The sequence below is a fragment of the Eschrichtius robustus genome, chromosome 1 (assembly GCF_028021215.1).
Source record: "Eschrichtius robustus isolate mEscRob2 chromosome 1, mEscRob2.pri, whole genome shotgun sequence".
NCBI classification, from domain to species: domain Eukaryota; kingdom Metazoa; phylum Chordata; class Mammalia; order Artiodactyla; family Eschrichtiidae; genus Eschrichtius; species Eschrichtius robustus.
In genome coordinates, this window is record NC_090824.1 from 67,112,014 (window position 1) to 67,128,595 (window position 16,582).

Genomic DNA, 16,582 nt, shown 5'->3' on the forward strand with positions numbered 1-16,582 from the left:
GTTCCCCGACCAGGGATCAGACCCGTGCCCCCTGCAGTGGGAGTATAGAGTCCTAACCACCGGACCTCCAGGGAAGTCCTGAGCAGTGGTTTTAAAACCTTATATGTAATTTTTTTTTCTTTTAGCTCCTGCTTGGTAATGGTATTGCTTGTGGAAGTCTCGAGTATGACCCTTATTCTATTTACGAGAAAGATGTAGAGGGAGATTCGGTGCCTAAGCCCTTACCTCCAACACTATCAGTTATTAGCTCTGCAGTCAAGCTCTTTGGAGTTGTATGTGCTCATGTGGGAGAAGCTCAAAGGTAAACCATCTTCAGTAGTTCACTTATCCTGAAAAAACATTTCAGGATTGGTAATTGGTTCAATGAATGCATAATAAAGAACCGGTGGGTAAGAATGATGTTGTCAGAAGTTCTTATTAATATCAAAGATTTCTTATAGATGACAGGTGAAGGTAAGATTAAGGGCTCTTGTTCATTCACCTGGCTAATATTTAATAAGAAGTAATTAAGTCAATGATGAGATTAAACTGAAAACTGCTAGGCACTATTGTGGATGCAATGCTTTTCCCACATTAGCTTCTCATCTAGCTGAAAATACAAATGAAAAACTCAGTGACACAAGAACAGTGATTTATGAGCTATTGTTACAAAGTAAAACACTGGTTTTCTGCTTACACAAGGTCTCATAGGCTTTCTTACCTTGGAGGCTTTATCAAGCCATCATAGATCCAGGGATTAGTCTTCATTTTAGTAGATTTCAAAAATTAGATTAAAACAGATTAGTCTTCAATTTGGTGGATTCACTTCACTCAAAATGAACTTTGGTTTTTAAAAATCAAAGGCTTCTTGGACTTTCCTGGTGACTCAGTAGTTAAGAATCTGCCTGCCAGTGCAGGGGACACGGGTTCAATCCCTGGTCCGGGAAGATCCCACATGCCACGGAGCAACTAAGCCGGTGCACCACAACTACTGAGCCTGCGGGCTGCAACTACTGAAGCCCGCACGCCGAGAGCCCATGCTCTGCAGCAAGAGAAGCCACCACAATGAGAAGCCCACTCACCGCAATGAAGAGTAGCCCCTGCTCGCCACAACTAGAGAAAGCCCGCGTGCAGCAACGAAGACCCAACACAGCCAAAAATAAATAAAATTAAAAAAAAAAATCAAAGGCTTCTAATGATTTCTCATTGAGAATGCGTTTCTTAATAACAGGATAATAACTTTCTTGGGGATCAAAAAACACTTCTGATAGCTAGTATCCAGGAAATTCTGTTTCTATCTGAGACACTATGTGGGAAGTGAATCTCTCCCATGGGCTGTGCTGGTTAACAGTTTGTAAATTATTAACTATCCTCATTCATTCCCATTCATTCTCTGTCTCTTTCATGCTAGACAAGCAACACGCATTTGACTAGATCATAGCTTTTACATCACTTTATCTGTTGTCTTCCAGAGAATACCAATTAGGTAAGGAATTTACCTTGGTCTCTTTGATGAAGACTCACAAAAAATATTAGAGTCTTGTCAGCAACACATTTCTGAAACAGGCTTTTGGATAGTTTACTTTCAGTGGATAGAAAAATGAGTAACATTTATGTTGATTTTTAATAGCTTCATGTCTTTATTTAAAATGATAGTATTGATAGTATTTACTCAGTATTATATGTTACATGTATATTTTGAGATTAATTTCAAAAGTGATTTGAAATTTGTAGCCTATAGTTCACTGTGTATACTGTAACTATAAAGTTTTGGTTGTATTTTAAGATAATATATGACTAAATTATAAATGAATGCTATAGCACTAAAAGATGAGAGGAGAATCACAGTGGACTGGAATTTTCAAGGAAGAATTGATGGAGAGGATGAGATTTGTACTAGTCTGTAACTATACTATTATCTAGTACATACAGTTAGTTTAAAGTAATTAATTTGGATTAATACAGCAGTAACTACAGTAGATGGAACAGGGGTAGCCTTGTGGGCAAAAGATTTAAATTAAGCATGTTTTTAAATGACTCCACTAAACTCTTTTTGATAGGTCTCAGATAAGAAGTGAAAAAGAAAAGTATACTTCTTAGAAGCTTTCCTTTTAAAAAATTGATGGTATTACTCTCCTAAAGAAGGTGGGGTGTTTTTTTGGTTTTCTTTTTTTTTATTTCTCCCAGATTTATTGCCTAATTACAGTCTCAAGGAAATAGTTTCTTATTTCTGTTGTTTAAAGTTTAATAAACTTTAAAACGTGCCAAATTTCTTTTTATCCCACCTGGATGAAAATAATATATAGAATGAATATTCAAGGGAGGAGAGGTTTTGTTTGTTTTAATAAAAAAGTTGAGACCTGGTAAAAGCAAAACATTCTGTTTGGATTCTAACTGAATAAAAATAGTAGGCAGTGGTTTGGAGAATTTTAAAGGAAGTTGTCTAGCAGGATCCCAGATTCAGCAACTATCAGCAGTCTCCAATGGGTGCCCTTAGAGCACCACAGAGAAACATAGATAGGAAAGTTAAGTTTCTAATTTCCTGTTATCCTAGGTATGATACTTGTTTAAAATGGCAGACCTTTCTTCTTTGGGCCATAGATTTGCATTTCTAGAGAAGAAATATCTTAATCAAAGTACCTGTATTCAACAACAAGTGAATATTTTAAAGCATTTTGTTATCGTGGTTATCTTCGTGTTTAAACAGTTTAAAAGAAACTCTTGTAGTTAACATGACGTTGTCCTAAGATCAGAAATAGGTTTTTCATATTTTATTTATGTACTTAGAAATTAAATTGTCTTTAAATCAGTTGATTATCTTTATTTTTTATTAAATTTATTTATTTATTTGTTTGTTTTTGGCTGCACTGGGTCTTCGTTCTGCACGTGGGCTTTCTCTAGTTGCGAAGAGCAGGGCCTATCTTTCATTGTGGTGCGCGGGCTTCTCATTGTGGTGGCTCCTCTTGTTGCGGAGCACAGGCTCTAGGCATGCCGGCTTCAGTAGTTGTGGCACACAGGCTCAGTAGTTGTGGCTCGCGGGCTTAGTTGCTCCACAGCATGTGGGATCTTCCCGGACCAGGGTTCAGACCCGTGTCCCCTGCATTGGCAGGCGGATTCTTAACCACTGTGCCACCAGGGAAGTCCCTAATTATCTTTATTTTGACTATAGGATTCTAAAAATAAGAGAACTTTGCATCGATAATTTTAAAGCACTAAAATGTTTAAAGCTCTGGAATATCAAGATATTTTACACAGAGAAGAAGTTATTACTGATCTTGTGCATGTGTTGTTTATGGTTACTTTTCAATATATTTTGCACCTAATTGCAACGAATGAATTACTTAATTCACCTGAAGATTGTTTCACCCTTGACTGTGCATTGCAATCATTGGGACAACTTTATAAAACATAGATTCTGACTTAATAGTAATGGTATGCATACTACATTGGGCACTGAAATTTTTAAAAACTCCTTAGGTGATTCTGGTGTACAGCCAGGTTTGAGAACCACTGCTAAAAATGCTATAAAATAATGTAGATTGTGAGTTGATGGAGAGAGAGGAAAAGGATAGTTATAGTTCTCAGTAGTGAAAATTTTCACCATTATACACCCTCTCTGAAAGTATAAGTAAGGTAAATCAGCATTTTCAAATTTTATGTCTTTACTGTTTACTCAGTTACCTATGTGTTTTTATTTCATCCAGACTCAAAACTTTTAATATCTAATTTCATTCTGAATTAATAATTATATGTTATAATTGATACCACTTAGGAATACCAATTCAGTATTACTGAAAACTGGTCATCTCCATCTTCCTGAAGATTCAGAATGTTTTGTTGCGATCTCTGTCAGAATTTGGGGGTAAAGGATGGAGAAAAATATTTTGGGCTCCGGTAGTCTCATTTACAGTCTTTGGCCCATGAATGTGGGCAAGAAAATAGTACAGGTCAGGTTTTATTATAATGTAACAAAATTCTCAAGCTCTAACCTTAAGTATTTTTACTACTTTCAACATGACACAGTTCCATTATAGCAGGTGACTAGGATGTGATCTAATAATGATGTTTTAGGTTTTAAATTCATAAGGCTGACCATATGGTTATCCTTAATTTTTCTTCCTGCAGGGCAATTTGGGCATAAATACATTCTTGAAACATAATGACTTAAATATGATCTTGGAAAACAGGCAGAAAAAACTTTTATATGATACATTAATCATGTTATTTATAATAAAAATTAGAAATGACCTAAATGTCCCAAACTAGGGAACTGGGTAAATAAGGTATTGTATTGCCAGACTATATAATACTAACAGCTATTTAAAATTATTTCAGTACATGTGGAATCTAAAAATACACCGAACTAGTGAATATAACAAAAAAGCAGACTGACAGATACAGAGAACAAACTAGCGGTTACCTGTGGGGAGGGGGAAGGGGGAGGGGCAATATAGGGGTAGGGAATTAAAGGTACCAACTATTACGTAAAAAATAAGCTACAAGGATATATTGTACAACTCAGGGTATGTAGCCAATATTTTAAAATAACTATAAATGAAGTATAACCTTTAAAAATTGTGAATCACTATATTGTACACCTGTAACTTATATAATATTGTACATCAACTATACTTCAATTAAAATAAAAAAGAAATATCACAGGAGGCCAAGATAAAAAAGAGAAAAAAAATTATTTCAGTACAGTAATTAGTAAGATGGGATTAATGTTTAGGGAAATGAAAAACAGTTACTAACAAAGTGTATACACTGTGATCCCAGTTTTCTAAAAATGATATCCATATACCTGGGGTGGGGACGGGACCGGGGAGAGACTAAAACAAAGATGTCAAATGTTAATAGTGGCTCTTTCCAGATGGTGGGATTATGGGTGAATTTTATTTTTCTTTCCTGTGCTTTTCTGAGTTTTTCAGGTTTATTATGATGAACAGAATTAACCTTGAAATAAGGAAATAAATATTTAACTAAATAGACTAATAGTTACCGTGGTTTTTCCCCAAATTTTTAGTGATCCACCATGTTTATTATATTCTCTGAGTTGATTTTATGTATATTGCTTTCCTCAAGTCATACACAGGTAACTTCACACCTTCCCTTTTTTCTGACTTAACTTCTTCCACAGCTGGGTTTTTTAAAGCACAATACCCATATCTATTCTGTTTTGATAACAGAATTGTCATTTGGAACAAAACTGTATTTGGGTCTTGTGGCCTCACCAGAATGATAGAGATTTAGTTACAGGCTCAGAGATAACTATTGCAAGTATGTTAGAGTTGAGTAAAAGTACACCCATGTCCCATCTTAGCCAGTCATGCCCTGTTTTTACTCACTGGGTGCAACTGTCCTTTATATTGTTCAACAAGCACATTTGACTGCTGACTACATGCCAAACCCAGATACTAGAGAGATGAACATAAACTATAAGGTCTATGCCTACCATCAAGATAGTTCACAACGGAAGAAGTATTCTTAAACATTATTTCAGTTTTCCTGATTTAAAGGGAGAGAAGGGGGGAAAGGAAGTTCAGAGCTCTGAAGCAATGTTTCTGAACATTGGAGAAATTGGTGGGAAAAAATGGGGTGATTTATTTCATGGTTACATATCTTTAATCTCAACAAATGGATTTTAAAAAAGGACATGAAAAACAACTTATGGAAGCTACATTAAAACCCATGGACACATTCAACCCCACACCAAAAGTAATGTGCATATATTCATCATAGTTAGAATTGTGAAAATAAGAAATTTGCTCTCCACCAGTAGGAGAATGGTTGAATAAATTGTAGTATGTGTGTAGTAAAATTTGGCTTCCTGAAAATTATCAAAGAATAAAAATGATTTGAAAAGTGCTAAAGAGGTAATGTTAAGTAAGAAAAGCAAGTGTAAAAACTATGTTGTATATAGTATGATCCCAAGTACATGTTTAAGATATGGTTGGGGTTTGAAAGGCTGTGCTGCTTCTCATTAACTGAAGGCAGTGCTACCTTTAAAATGAAGGAATGTATTTGAATCCAGTAAGTCCTGTTATTAAGAGCAAAAATGTTGACGCAAGTGACTTTGAAAATATTTGTTTAGAAAATAGTTGCTGAAATAGCTGAATTTGCCCAGGTAAATCTATATTAAGTGATACATGTGTTGCTATTTTTTCACAAAATAATGCTTCTCCCCCACTGTCATAATGACACATAATCAAAATATTTTTGCATTGGTTGTGACATATTTTCACTTCCTAAAATGCTTCAGTGTGTTTGACAACAGTTTATCTCATTTTAGTAGTTCCAACAAAATGCAACAAAACAAATTTGGAGTGGATACTCAGTACTGCCCTTTGACTTACTTTATCTTTAAATCTTGTTTCTGATTTTAGGCTTCTCATACTGGAACGGCTTTTGGACAGTATAAAGCATACAAAAGGAGCTCGTCAACAAGTAGTTCAGTTACATGTTGTTTCTTCAGTTTCTAGTTTCTTGAAGGTAATTCTGTGTTTTAAAAATTCACGTTTGCTTGATTTTTTTTTTTTTTCCCTAATGTATGGCCAACTAAGTAGGCTGGGGAAGGTGTTTTTAAAGGGCTGGTTTTTCCCCCCCGATTTTTCTTAATGTTTCAGGATTTGTAATTCCCCTTTTACCTTTTTTTTTTTTTTTTCTTTTTTTTGGCCACACTGCATGGCATGTGGGATCTCAGTTCCCTGACCAGGGATCGAACCCGCGCTCCCTGCATTGGAAGCACAGAGTCTTAACTACTGGACCGCCAGGGAAGTCCCTCCCCTTTTACTTTTTCTCCATATAAAACTTGTTAGTCAGAAATCAAACTTACAATCTTGGCTTAGAACCATGCTTTAACCTACCAACCCTAATATCCCAGACCTGGGATTGGCAGACTATGGCCTATGGACCAAATCTGGCTCATTGTTGCATTTATGGCTTATTGTTTCTAAGTAAAATATAATAGGCTTCATTGATCATTTATTTTATGGAAATCCCTATTAATGTTCTTCTGAACACATATATACTACAGTGAAAATTGATCACCATATTGTTTGCCTGGAGGTTTAAAATTCTAAAGTACTTCATGAGAAAAATTATGTACATTTAGTGTGGATTTTGGTATTCTGATTTTTTTTTTAAAGGAGTAATCACCAAATATGAACATATTTGGTTAACCAGAATATACATTCCAAACTGGATAAGAGAATTTACTAGAGTTGCAAGTTTGGATTGTTTTTTTACATATTTCAGTATGTGGCTGGCTCTAAAGGACATTTGGGTCCAGAAGAAATGAGAAGACCTGTCCTCGCATTGGTGATGGGAGCCTTAGAAAGTCCCAGCCCACTCTTGAGATGTGCAGCTGCAGAGGCATGGGCTAGATTAGCCCAAGTGGTTGATGATGGAGCTTTTACTGCTGCATTAGCTCAAGTTAGCTTTGACAAGTAAGTGAATTTCTTATTTAATATTCATGGGCTATGTGTCAAAACTGGGTGTAGCTTGTTGGTTTGTTGGAACTTATGAAACTTCATTCTGATAATTAACTTTAAAAAATTAAGAAATGTGTATACTTTAAAATAAAGGAGAACTTCCCCCTACCCCCACCCCGCCGCCGCCCGCCTTGGCCTGCTTGTTTTGGAACATAAAACTATTACTAGTTCTCTGGCTTTAGTTTTTATATGAGAAAGATCACTATCTATATGAGTGATGTAATAGGCCATCAGTGGACTCCGGGAGTAAGAAGCTTAAGGAGTTTTCTCATGTAAAATATAGATGATAGGTAGTAAGAACAACCTAATGGAAAGAGAGAAGGCTGCAGGTCAGGAAACATAAACTATATTTTCATTTCTACCAGCTTTGTAACCGTGAGCAGGTTACTTAATACTCTCAATCAGTTTTCCTCTATTTCAAATAGAAGGTTATTAATACTACCCTGCCTACTAAGAATGTTAAGGTAAATGAGATAATAAATATGAAAGTAGTATGAAAAAATAAAATAACTGCAAATAAAGTTCATGGTTATATTAGTTATACATATATAAAGCTATATTATTAGTGGTGGTAGTAACGCAGGCAGCACTTTCACCTTCTACTCTATTGAATCTGTGTATCTTGATTTGGTTATGAGCTCAACGTCTGATGTCAGATTACTAACTCGGTTCAAATCCCAACTCTTCCATTTAACAGTTGGTTACTTTGTAAGAGTCACTTTGGCTAAAATGACTTAAGTCATTTTGATTTCCTCATCTGTTAAAAGGAGCTGATAATATCAGTAGTGTGAATCTCAAGATTGCTGAGCGGATTAAAGGACCAAATGTAAAGCGCTTAAATGAGTATACAATTCATAAGAAAACTCCTAATAAATAATGAGTTCTCTTACTATATTTAACTTTTAAATCAAAGTTCTTGAGTTGGAACTCTCTTTATATGGAATTAGAGTATCTCAGCAATGAGAGTTTTTAAAGTATAACTTAATGATAAAGTAATAATGCCTGCCATATGAATTTAGTGTGTGTGTATTTCTGAGAGACATTGAAATTGCTTATATTTAAATAATTATTAATAATGGTAAAGACATTTTTAATTAAAATGTTTTTCTTTTCAAGATACCTTTCAGGTTATTTCAGAATTTTTTTTATCAGTTAACGGTAAATATATTTCTGAATTTTGCAACTCTTCATACAGAAAGTTTGCCTAAGTGACAGTGTGCATGCATTGGTTTTGTTTCAGTAATTGTCATTTATTTTTGTTTCCATAATCACAGACTGAAATCAGCAAGGGACGCAGTTACCAGAACAGGACACTCATTGGCTTTGGGATCCCTGTATAGGTACTTGGGAGGAATAAGTTCTTCTCAACATTTGAATTCTTGTGTTGGAATCCTTTACACTTTATCTCAGGACAGCACTTCTCCTGATGTGCAGGTAAGTACTTCATGTGATACCTTCCTTGAAATTCTTGATTTGTAGATAATGCAGATTATGTTTTTATTGACCATTACTAATTTATAAAATAATTCTTGCTCCATAATAAAATCAAAGCCATTGTTAACCTTGATGGATTTTTAAAATTCAAATCTCATTCTCTTTACTTCATACTCAGTGTCTAAAGTCAAATTCAATATCATTTTCTGAGAATGGATCTCCCTTCCATCTTAAAACAACGTCTACTATTTTGTAGAGCTTAACAGGTACCATGCATTGTATTACATTCTTCTAAACATATGAACATATTTAATCCTCACAGTAATCTAAGATTAACCACCTTCCTGTTAAACTTCAACATCCTACATAGCTTTCATTCTTGAGTTACCATATTACTAATAGTTTTCTTTTTTTCACATCATCTATTACTTAAGTTGATTTATAAGGTGTTCCATTCTTTCTTTCTTCATTCCTTTAGTACAGTACTTTTTGCTTCTGTTTATTATATTTCTCCTTTTCCCCTTCAAGAAGTCTGTTCTGAACACACATCCTTTTATATTGACTATCTTTTGTTGATTAATTTAAATTGTTCTTTCCGTGGCATCCAGTGTCATCAAATCTGACTCTTCTTGATAGCTGCAATCTCTCACCTAATGGGAGTTCATTTTTGTAGCATTTAAAGTACTGTAAGCTTTTCATATACATCTGTTGATAAGAGGGGTAAAAGTTTCTCAGTTGATTTCCTAAAAGGAGGACTCTTTAGATACTTCTTGTTATAAAAAGTTCAAGCATACATAAAAGTAGAGAACATGCTATAAGGAACCTCTTATACCCATCATCCAGCTTCAGTGGTTATCAGTGTTTGGCCAGTCTTGTTTGAATCAGAGTTGCCAAACTTATTTTATAAAGGGCCAGGTAGTAAATTATTTAGGCTTTACATGTTATACAGTCTCTGTCAACTGCTCAATTCTGCCATTATAGCAGGAAAGCAGCCATAAATAATATGTCAACAGATGAGCATGACTGTGTTTCGACAAAACTTTATTTCTAAAAATAGGTGGCAGGCAAGATTTGGCTCCAAGGCATTTTGTTTGTTTAATATAGAAATACATATTTATATATAACATGTATATTTATTTTATAAATATGAATATTTAAAATATTTATTTTTATAAATATATTTATTTTTATATATTTATAACACTGCACCTGTTAGAAGTGTTCATCTCTGTGAATAAAGTATAGAAACTGAATACACCATGTAACCAGCACCTGGATCAAGAAACAGAACAGTATCAATACCCCAAACACTCTCCTCATGTTCTCTTCTAGTTACTACCTGTCCCACCAAGGATAACCACTATCCTAATTTGCAACAGCATATATTAGTTTTGCCTGCTTTTGTACTTTATATCAGTGGAATCATATGGTATGTACTTTTTTATGTCTGGCTTTCTTCAACACTGTGTTCAAGAGATTTGTCTGTAATTATTGCATGCAGTTGTAGATATTGTTGAATCTTTTAAAAACTTGAATTTTCATTCTCTATATAGATTAAACATTAAACAGTTTTCAACAAACCAGATTTAGTTCAGGCTGTTAGCTAAAGAACCAAACACTGTATGGAATTCTTAGTGCTGAGATATAGGCACATATGCCATTCTAAATTAGGCATTTGTCTCTCGATTGTTTTTTACTGGATATTTAAAGAGAAAAATTTTCTTAAAACTCCTGAAGTTCTCCATTTCTCTCTCCAAGTTAGTAATAACACACAAATACTTTACTGTGCTATTACATTATCACTTGCTTCAACAAAAGAACAACCCATTGTGTTTTATGTTTCTTAATGCTGCTATAACATTTTAAATTGTTTTTCTCTGTCTTCACAGACCTGGGCACTGCATTCTCTCTCATTGATAATTGATTCTGCTGGCCCACTCTATTACACGCATGCAGAACCAACCCTTTCTCTTATTATTATGTTGTTGTTAAATGTGCCTCCTACTCATGCTGAAGTTCACCAAAGCCTTGGTCGCTGTTTGAATGCCCTTATTACTACACTGGGTCCAGAGCTACAAGGTATGCATAGCTGCTCTTGTGATGTTTTACATAAAAATATTACGTAAAAATGAATTCAGTTCCTATTATTGACTCAAACATTTCTCAATAAATTGAAGTTTAGCAGAATGCTCTTTTCAAATATATGGGCGGAATGTTGAGAACAGTCTTGGGAAGACTGACTCCTGGATGACGACATGATAGAAAAAACATAGAAACTTAATCTAAGCTTCACCAGCTATTACTTAATTGGGTGACTTTGGGGAAATCCTCATGTCTCTAAGCTTCAGTTTCCTCTTCTATCAAATAAGAGAAAATCTGAAAAACCCTTGTGATTGGCACATAGTAGGTGCTCAGTATATTTTGTTAAAATAAATGCCAGTCTGATTTTTCTTACCTTGAAAAGATAAGGAGTACCATATTTAGAAAGATTAGATATGTCCTAAAAATGCTTCCCTTAACAAGTAAAATGACAGACATGAAATGGAATAGTTTAAAGAACTCTTTATCTCTTTTAAGATATAAATGACAAAGCCCCAAAACTCAGTTATTCTGATCTATTCAAATGCAAAGTACATGATTTTAATATATGAAAGCAACTCTCAACTAATACAAGCAGGGTGAAATGTATTAGCACTTTCTAATTCTACTTTGATGTAAACTGCAGACAGTCTTAGGTTCTTCTTTGCCTAATGATTTGTGTTACCATAAATCTTTCAGACTAAAAATAACTAACATAATCTAAAAATCTATAACCTGGATTATCCCTGCTTTTGTAGAAGAAATTTACTTCACAGAACCTTAAGTTTAAGATTGGGGGGAAAAAAGAAATTTTAAGCCCAGTAATATATGTTTAAAGGGTAATGATTTTATAGGCCAATTATTAAAAGCTTTCTGCTTTCATTTTAGGTAACAGTACTTCCGTTTCTACCCTAAGGACGTCCTGTCTGTTGGGTTGTGCAGTGATGCAAGATAACCCAGACTGCCTTGTCCAAGCTCAGGCCATCTCATGCCTTCAGCAGCTTCACATGTTTGCTCCACGACATGTCAACTTGTCTAGCCTGGTCAGCTGCCTCTGTGTGAGTATAAAATTGTATATGTCCTTAGTTTCTATTATTGGAAATTTAAATTTAATTATTCTCTAGACTGTACAATAGCTATTTTCCCTCAGTTCTGGTCTTTTTTGGGCGGTGGGGGGCAACTTCATATAATCATATCTTAAACCTCTCATATATTGATTCATTTTTCTTCCATTAATGTTGAACTTAGTATTTGGAATATTGATTCATTAATCAGTAAAGACATACTGAGTGCTAATATCGCAGGTAGTAATATAAATGCTATAGGACATGGAAATATTTATGTAGTAACATCTATTTTTTCCTACTTCTTCTTCTTCCTCTTTCCCAAATTATTACATACAAAGTTCTTTTAATCCCAGATGGGCAGCATATGCATCAATATCTGGGTTCTAATAGTGTGTCTAATGAATATAGAAAGGTGAAGGTGATCAATAAAAAGTTCTGATGAGATGGTTCGTAATCATCAGTGGTTTTAAGATTTACCTTGAGCATCACCAGTTTCTATCTGGACTTGCCTGAAAAAGTTGAGTTACACTTGGAGTTAAAACTTGACACCGGGGAATTCCCTGGTGGCTCAGTGGTTAAGAATCCGCCTGCCAATGCAGGGGACACGGGTTCGAGCCCTGGTCCGGGAAGATCCCACATGCCGCGGAGCAGCTAAGCCCGTGCGTCACAACTACTGAGCCCGTGTGCCACAACTACTGAAGCCCACACGCCTAGAGCCCATGCTCTGCAACAAGAGAAGCTCACGTACCGCGACGAAGAGTAGCACCCGCTCGCCACAACTAGAGAGAAAGCCCGTGCATAGCAACGAAGACACAACACAGCCTAAATAAATAAATAAATAAATAAAAACAATACTGCCATTTTTTTCTTCTTGAATCATAGTAGAAAATTTCCATTAATACCCTTTTAAAATTTCTTCTTTCACTGATACATGAATTCATTTATTAAGTAAAGTTTATTGAGAAATAAAGAGCAAGTCTAACTACTAATTCATGGTGAATTAGATCTGATCAAATTCGTTACTCTTTTCTTTTACCAGACTGAGAAGGTTACATACAAAGAAGAATAGAGACTATTCTCAGATCTTTCTTTTAGGTACATTCAGAGCAACTGAGAAAATCAGAAGTAACAATTACAAGTCTTATTCATGTTACTCATAATACTTAAGCTATAAAATGATTTTTCTTATACAGAAATTAAATTCAAAAATTGCTATCACTAGCAATTTTGTGTTAGCAAAACTTGTGTTAATTTTGTATCTTAGTATTTTGATTAGTAAAGCTTTTATCCTAAATTTATTATTGTATTTTAAAGTATGCCCTGTAGTAAGAAAATTGGGGCTTCCCTGGTGGCACAGTGGTTGAGAATCCACCTGCCAATGCAGGGGACATGAGTTTGAGCCTTGGTCCTGGAAGATCCCACATGCCGCGGAGCAGCTAGGCCCGTGTGCTACAACTACTGAGCCTGTGCTCTAGAGCCCGCAAGCCACAACTACTGAGCCCTCGTGCCACAACTACTGAAGCCCGCACGCCTAGAGCCTGTGCTCCGCAACAAGAGAAGCCATCACAGTGAGAAGCCCACGCACCACAGGGAAGAGTAGACCCCGCTTGCCACAACTAGAGAAAGCCCGCGGGCAGCAACAAAGACCCAACGCAGCCAAAAATAAATAAATAAAATAAATAAATTTATTAAAAAAAATTGCTTTTGCTTTCCTATTAACAACTTTATGATCAGGTTTCTTTTCTACATAGAACTTAATTATTTAGCATGAAGTGTTTTCATATTAACTGAAACTCCCTGAGTATTCAGAATACATTTAATCATTAGGAAAGAATCTTACTGCAAAGGGTTTTCTTCTAACTGCATGCTATTTAACTTCCATTCTGAACTTGGCATTAGCTACACTCGCAATTCTGACTACTCACAGTTTTAAAACTTGGCTTCCAAGAGTAAGAAATCTATAATTAACTTGTGATGAGGTAAACCATTAACTTGGTCCCTTGCTGGACACCTGTTCATGCGAATGTAATCCAGATCACTCCTTTCACACTCATGTCTACTTGTTCTGGTTTTGTTACTGAGGCTTAATGAAAGATTCCAAAGGAAAACCTAATTACACAACTGTGCATTTTGAAATTATTGTATTTTTTATATCTTTACGTCTTGAGTTGACTGTTTTTAAAATCTTACCTCAACTCATATTTTAAGTTGGAAAATGAAGTATTTATGGCATATTTTTTAAAGCTGAAGCTAAGCCAGTTTGAATGATAGCTCTATTAACATTTACATTTTAATGCTTAGCTGACTGTTGTCAAAGTCATCCTAGTATTTATCTTTTGGTTTTGTCATGACCAGTCTGTCATTTGTTTTTGTGCAGGAGATCTTGTTGGATAATTCTGTGTTGGTAGGTCCCTGACCCTTGATTCCTAACTTTTTTTGAGGTTTGCAGTGCTGTTTCTTTGTGTTGTTTTTTTTTTTTGGTTGTAGATGTTCTTGTTTTCCACTGCATCTCTTTGTTTAAGCTAACCATTAATGCAAAGTCCAGTGTGTATAGCATGTTACATGGTGTTTATTTAATACCAATGTAAACAAATCCTCCCTAACCTTCTCCAGCTGGTGCACTCTCTCCTTGCACTTAATTTTGCATCATTTTGATTTAATATATTCATTTCAGAAAGGAATTGTAATTACAGTTTGATTTAATTTCTGTATTTTGCTTGCTTGATTTGTTTGCCTTAGTCCACTCTATCCCTCTTCCCAATATAAATGCTGGAGAATGACATGGAAATATTAAGCGTCCCATTTTGCTTTGTGTGACGGCCTTTAATATTTTTTCTACCAAACAAGTAAAGAGTACTTTTGAGCATGCTTTTTCTAAAAGATTGTTTGACCAGCCTGAATAAACGCTGCACCTGCCTTGTATTATATGCTTGTAAAACTCCAGTTAAAGTAACTAGTAGATTTATTAACTTTTCTTTAAAATTGTCTTAATAGAGTGCTTTTTTGTCACTGTTGTTAGATATAGCCGTAATCTTGGGCATGAATAAACCTAATCGTTTACATTTTAACTTCTCTGTTATCCTGTGTACTAGTTTCTAACAGCAGAGTTCTTAAACATGACTAGAATGACATGACCTTGAGACTTTGTGAATGGCATTCCTGTCTTTCCACTTAGAGTTCATGATATAGCTTGAGGGTAGTATGATAGAACATATTTATAAAGCAGTTCTCATCTGTATGTTTCACTGCTAACATATTCACAAACTTTTCTTGCCTTTTATCTTCTGATAAAATTAAGGATTTAGCTCTCTTTGCATGTATCATATATCACAAACCAGCTGCCACTACCTACTGTTTTCCTCAGAATTTTGCCTCTGCTCTGTTCAGCAAACACACCTACTTCAGTCCTGTCTTTCACACATAAACCAGATCTAAAGGCACATATATGAATTATGCCATTATTTATAAAATTTTGCTCAGAAAAATCACTATTATAAGACATATTTATTATCATAAGCCACACCAAACTGGTCTTTATTGTCATAGTTAGGACAAAATAAATTTCAAATCTCTAGGCTTTATTCTACTTATGAAATCATTAAGAATTGGTATCCAGAAACCTTTGACTTGTTTTAATTGCTCACTTAAGGTATATCACCAATCGTATCATTTACCCTAGGTAGACACAACCTATTGAGATTTACATGGTTTAAATACTTCGCAGTAAAAAGAATATGTATTGAGCCTATCATTCTGAGCAGAAATATTCTCTATTGCTAAGACATTTACATATCTGTGTACATATATGTATATTCATATATAAGTAGATATACATGTATAAAATTTGCTTTCTATAATGTCGTTTCTAGAGAGCATTTTCGGTGAATATGTTTTCTGAGTAAGACTCTTTCTGCCTTTATTTGAAAATGCATTTACTTACTATGTATGGCATCTGAATAAACTACTACTGATAGAGGCTGCATTAATAATAACTAACATTTATTGAGTGCTTACTATTTGCCAGGTACTGTGCTAAGCACTTTTGCATGTTTCTTTGTGTTGACTTCACAACAGCCCTGTGAGATGGGGGTAGTGTTATCTCCATATAACAAATGAGGAAACTGAGACACAGAGAGGTTAAATAACTTGCCCAAGGTCACACAGCTAGTAAGTCATGGATCTAGGACTCAAACTGAGACAGTTTGACTCCAGAGCCTCCATTTTAACCAGTATGCTACAGTGCTTATATGGATTTTTATAAACTTCTACTTAGAGATTCATAAAACATTATAATATAGTTCCATGAGCACATATATATAAGCTGCAAATAAATTCTTTCTCAATTGTATCTCTTTTGTCTCTCAGAACTGTTTTACTCATATAAATTTTATGTCTTCTAACATTGTCAGGAGGCTTTTGCTTGGATTTGTTCATGAATATTGCCTAATAAGTACATGTATTACTCCTTAAGCTGTTTCTAAGTTGTATAATAAAAAATATGTGCTAGGATAGTTGAAGTTTCTGTGTATT

General features: G+C 34.8%; 1 protein-coding gene across 6 annotated transcripts in view; it reads left to right on the plus strand.

Annotated features, from left to right (window-relative positions):
- HEATR5A (HEAT repeat containing 5A) overlaps positions 1-16,582 on the plus strand; it is a 112,222-nt gene that overhangs the window by 64,980 nt on the left and 30,660 nt on the right. For 5 of the 6 annotated variants that reach the window (XM_068546480.1, XM_068546510.1, XM_068546528.1 and 2 more), the window contains exons 16-22: positions 126-301; positions 6,366-6,471; positions 7,237-7,427; positions 8,747-8,906; positions 10,796-10,985; positions 11,874-12,043; positions 14,430-14,456. In XM_068546480.1, the coding sequence (XP_068402581.1) occupies positions 126-301; positions 6,366-6,471; positions 7,237-7,427; positions 8,747-8,906; positions 10,796-10,985; positions 11,874-12,043; positions 14,430-14,456 (1,020 nt within the window). The remainder of the gene's footprint in view (positions 1-125; positions 302-6,365; positions 6,472-7,236; positions 7,428-8,746; positions 8,907-10,795; positions 10,986-11,873; positions 12,044-14,429; positions 14,457-16,582) is intronic. The other variant, XM_068546518.1, reaches the window with a different exon arrangement.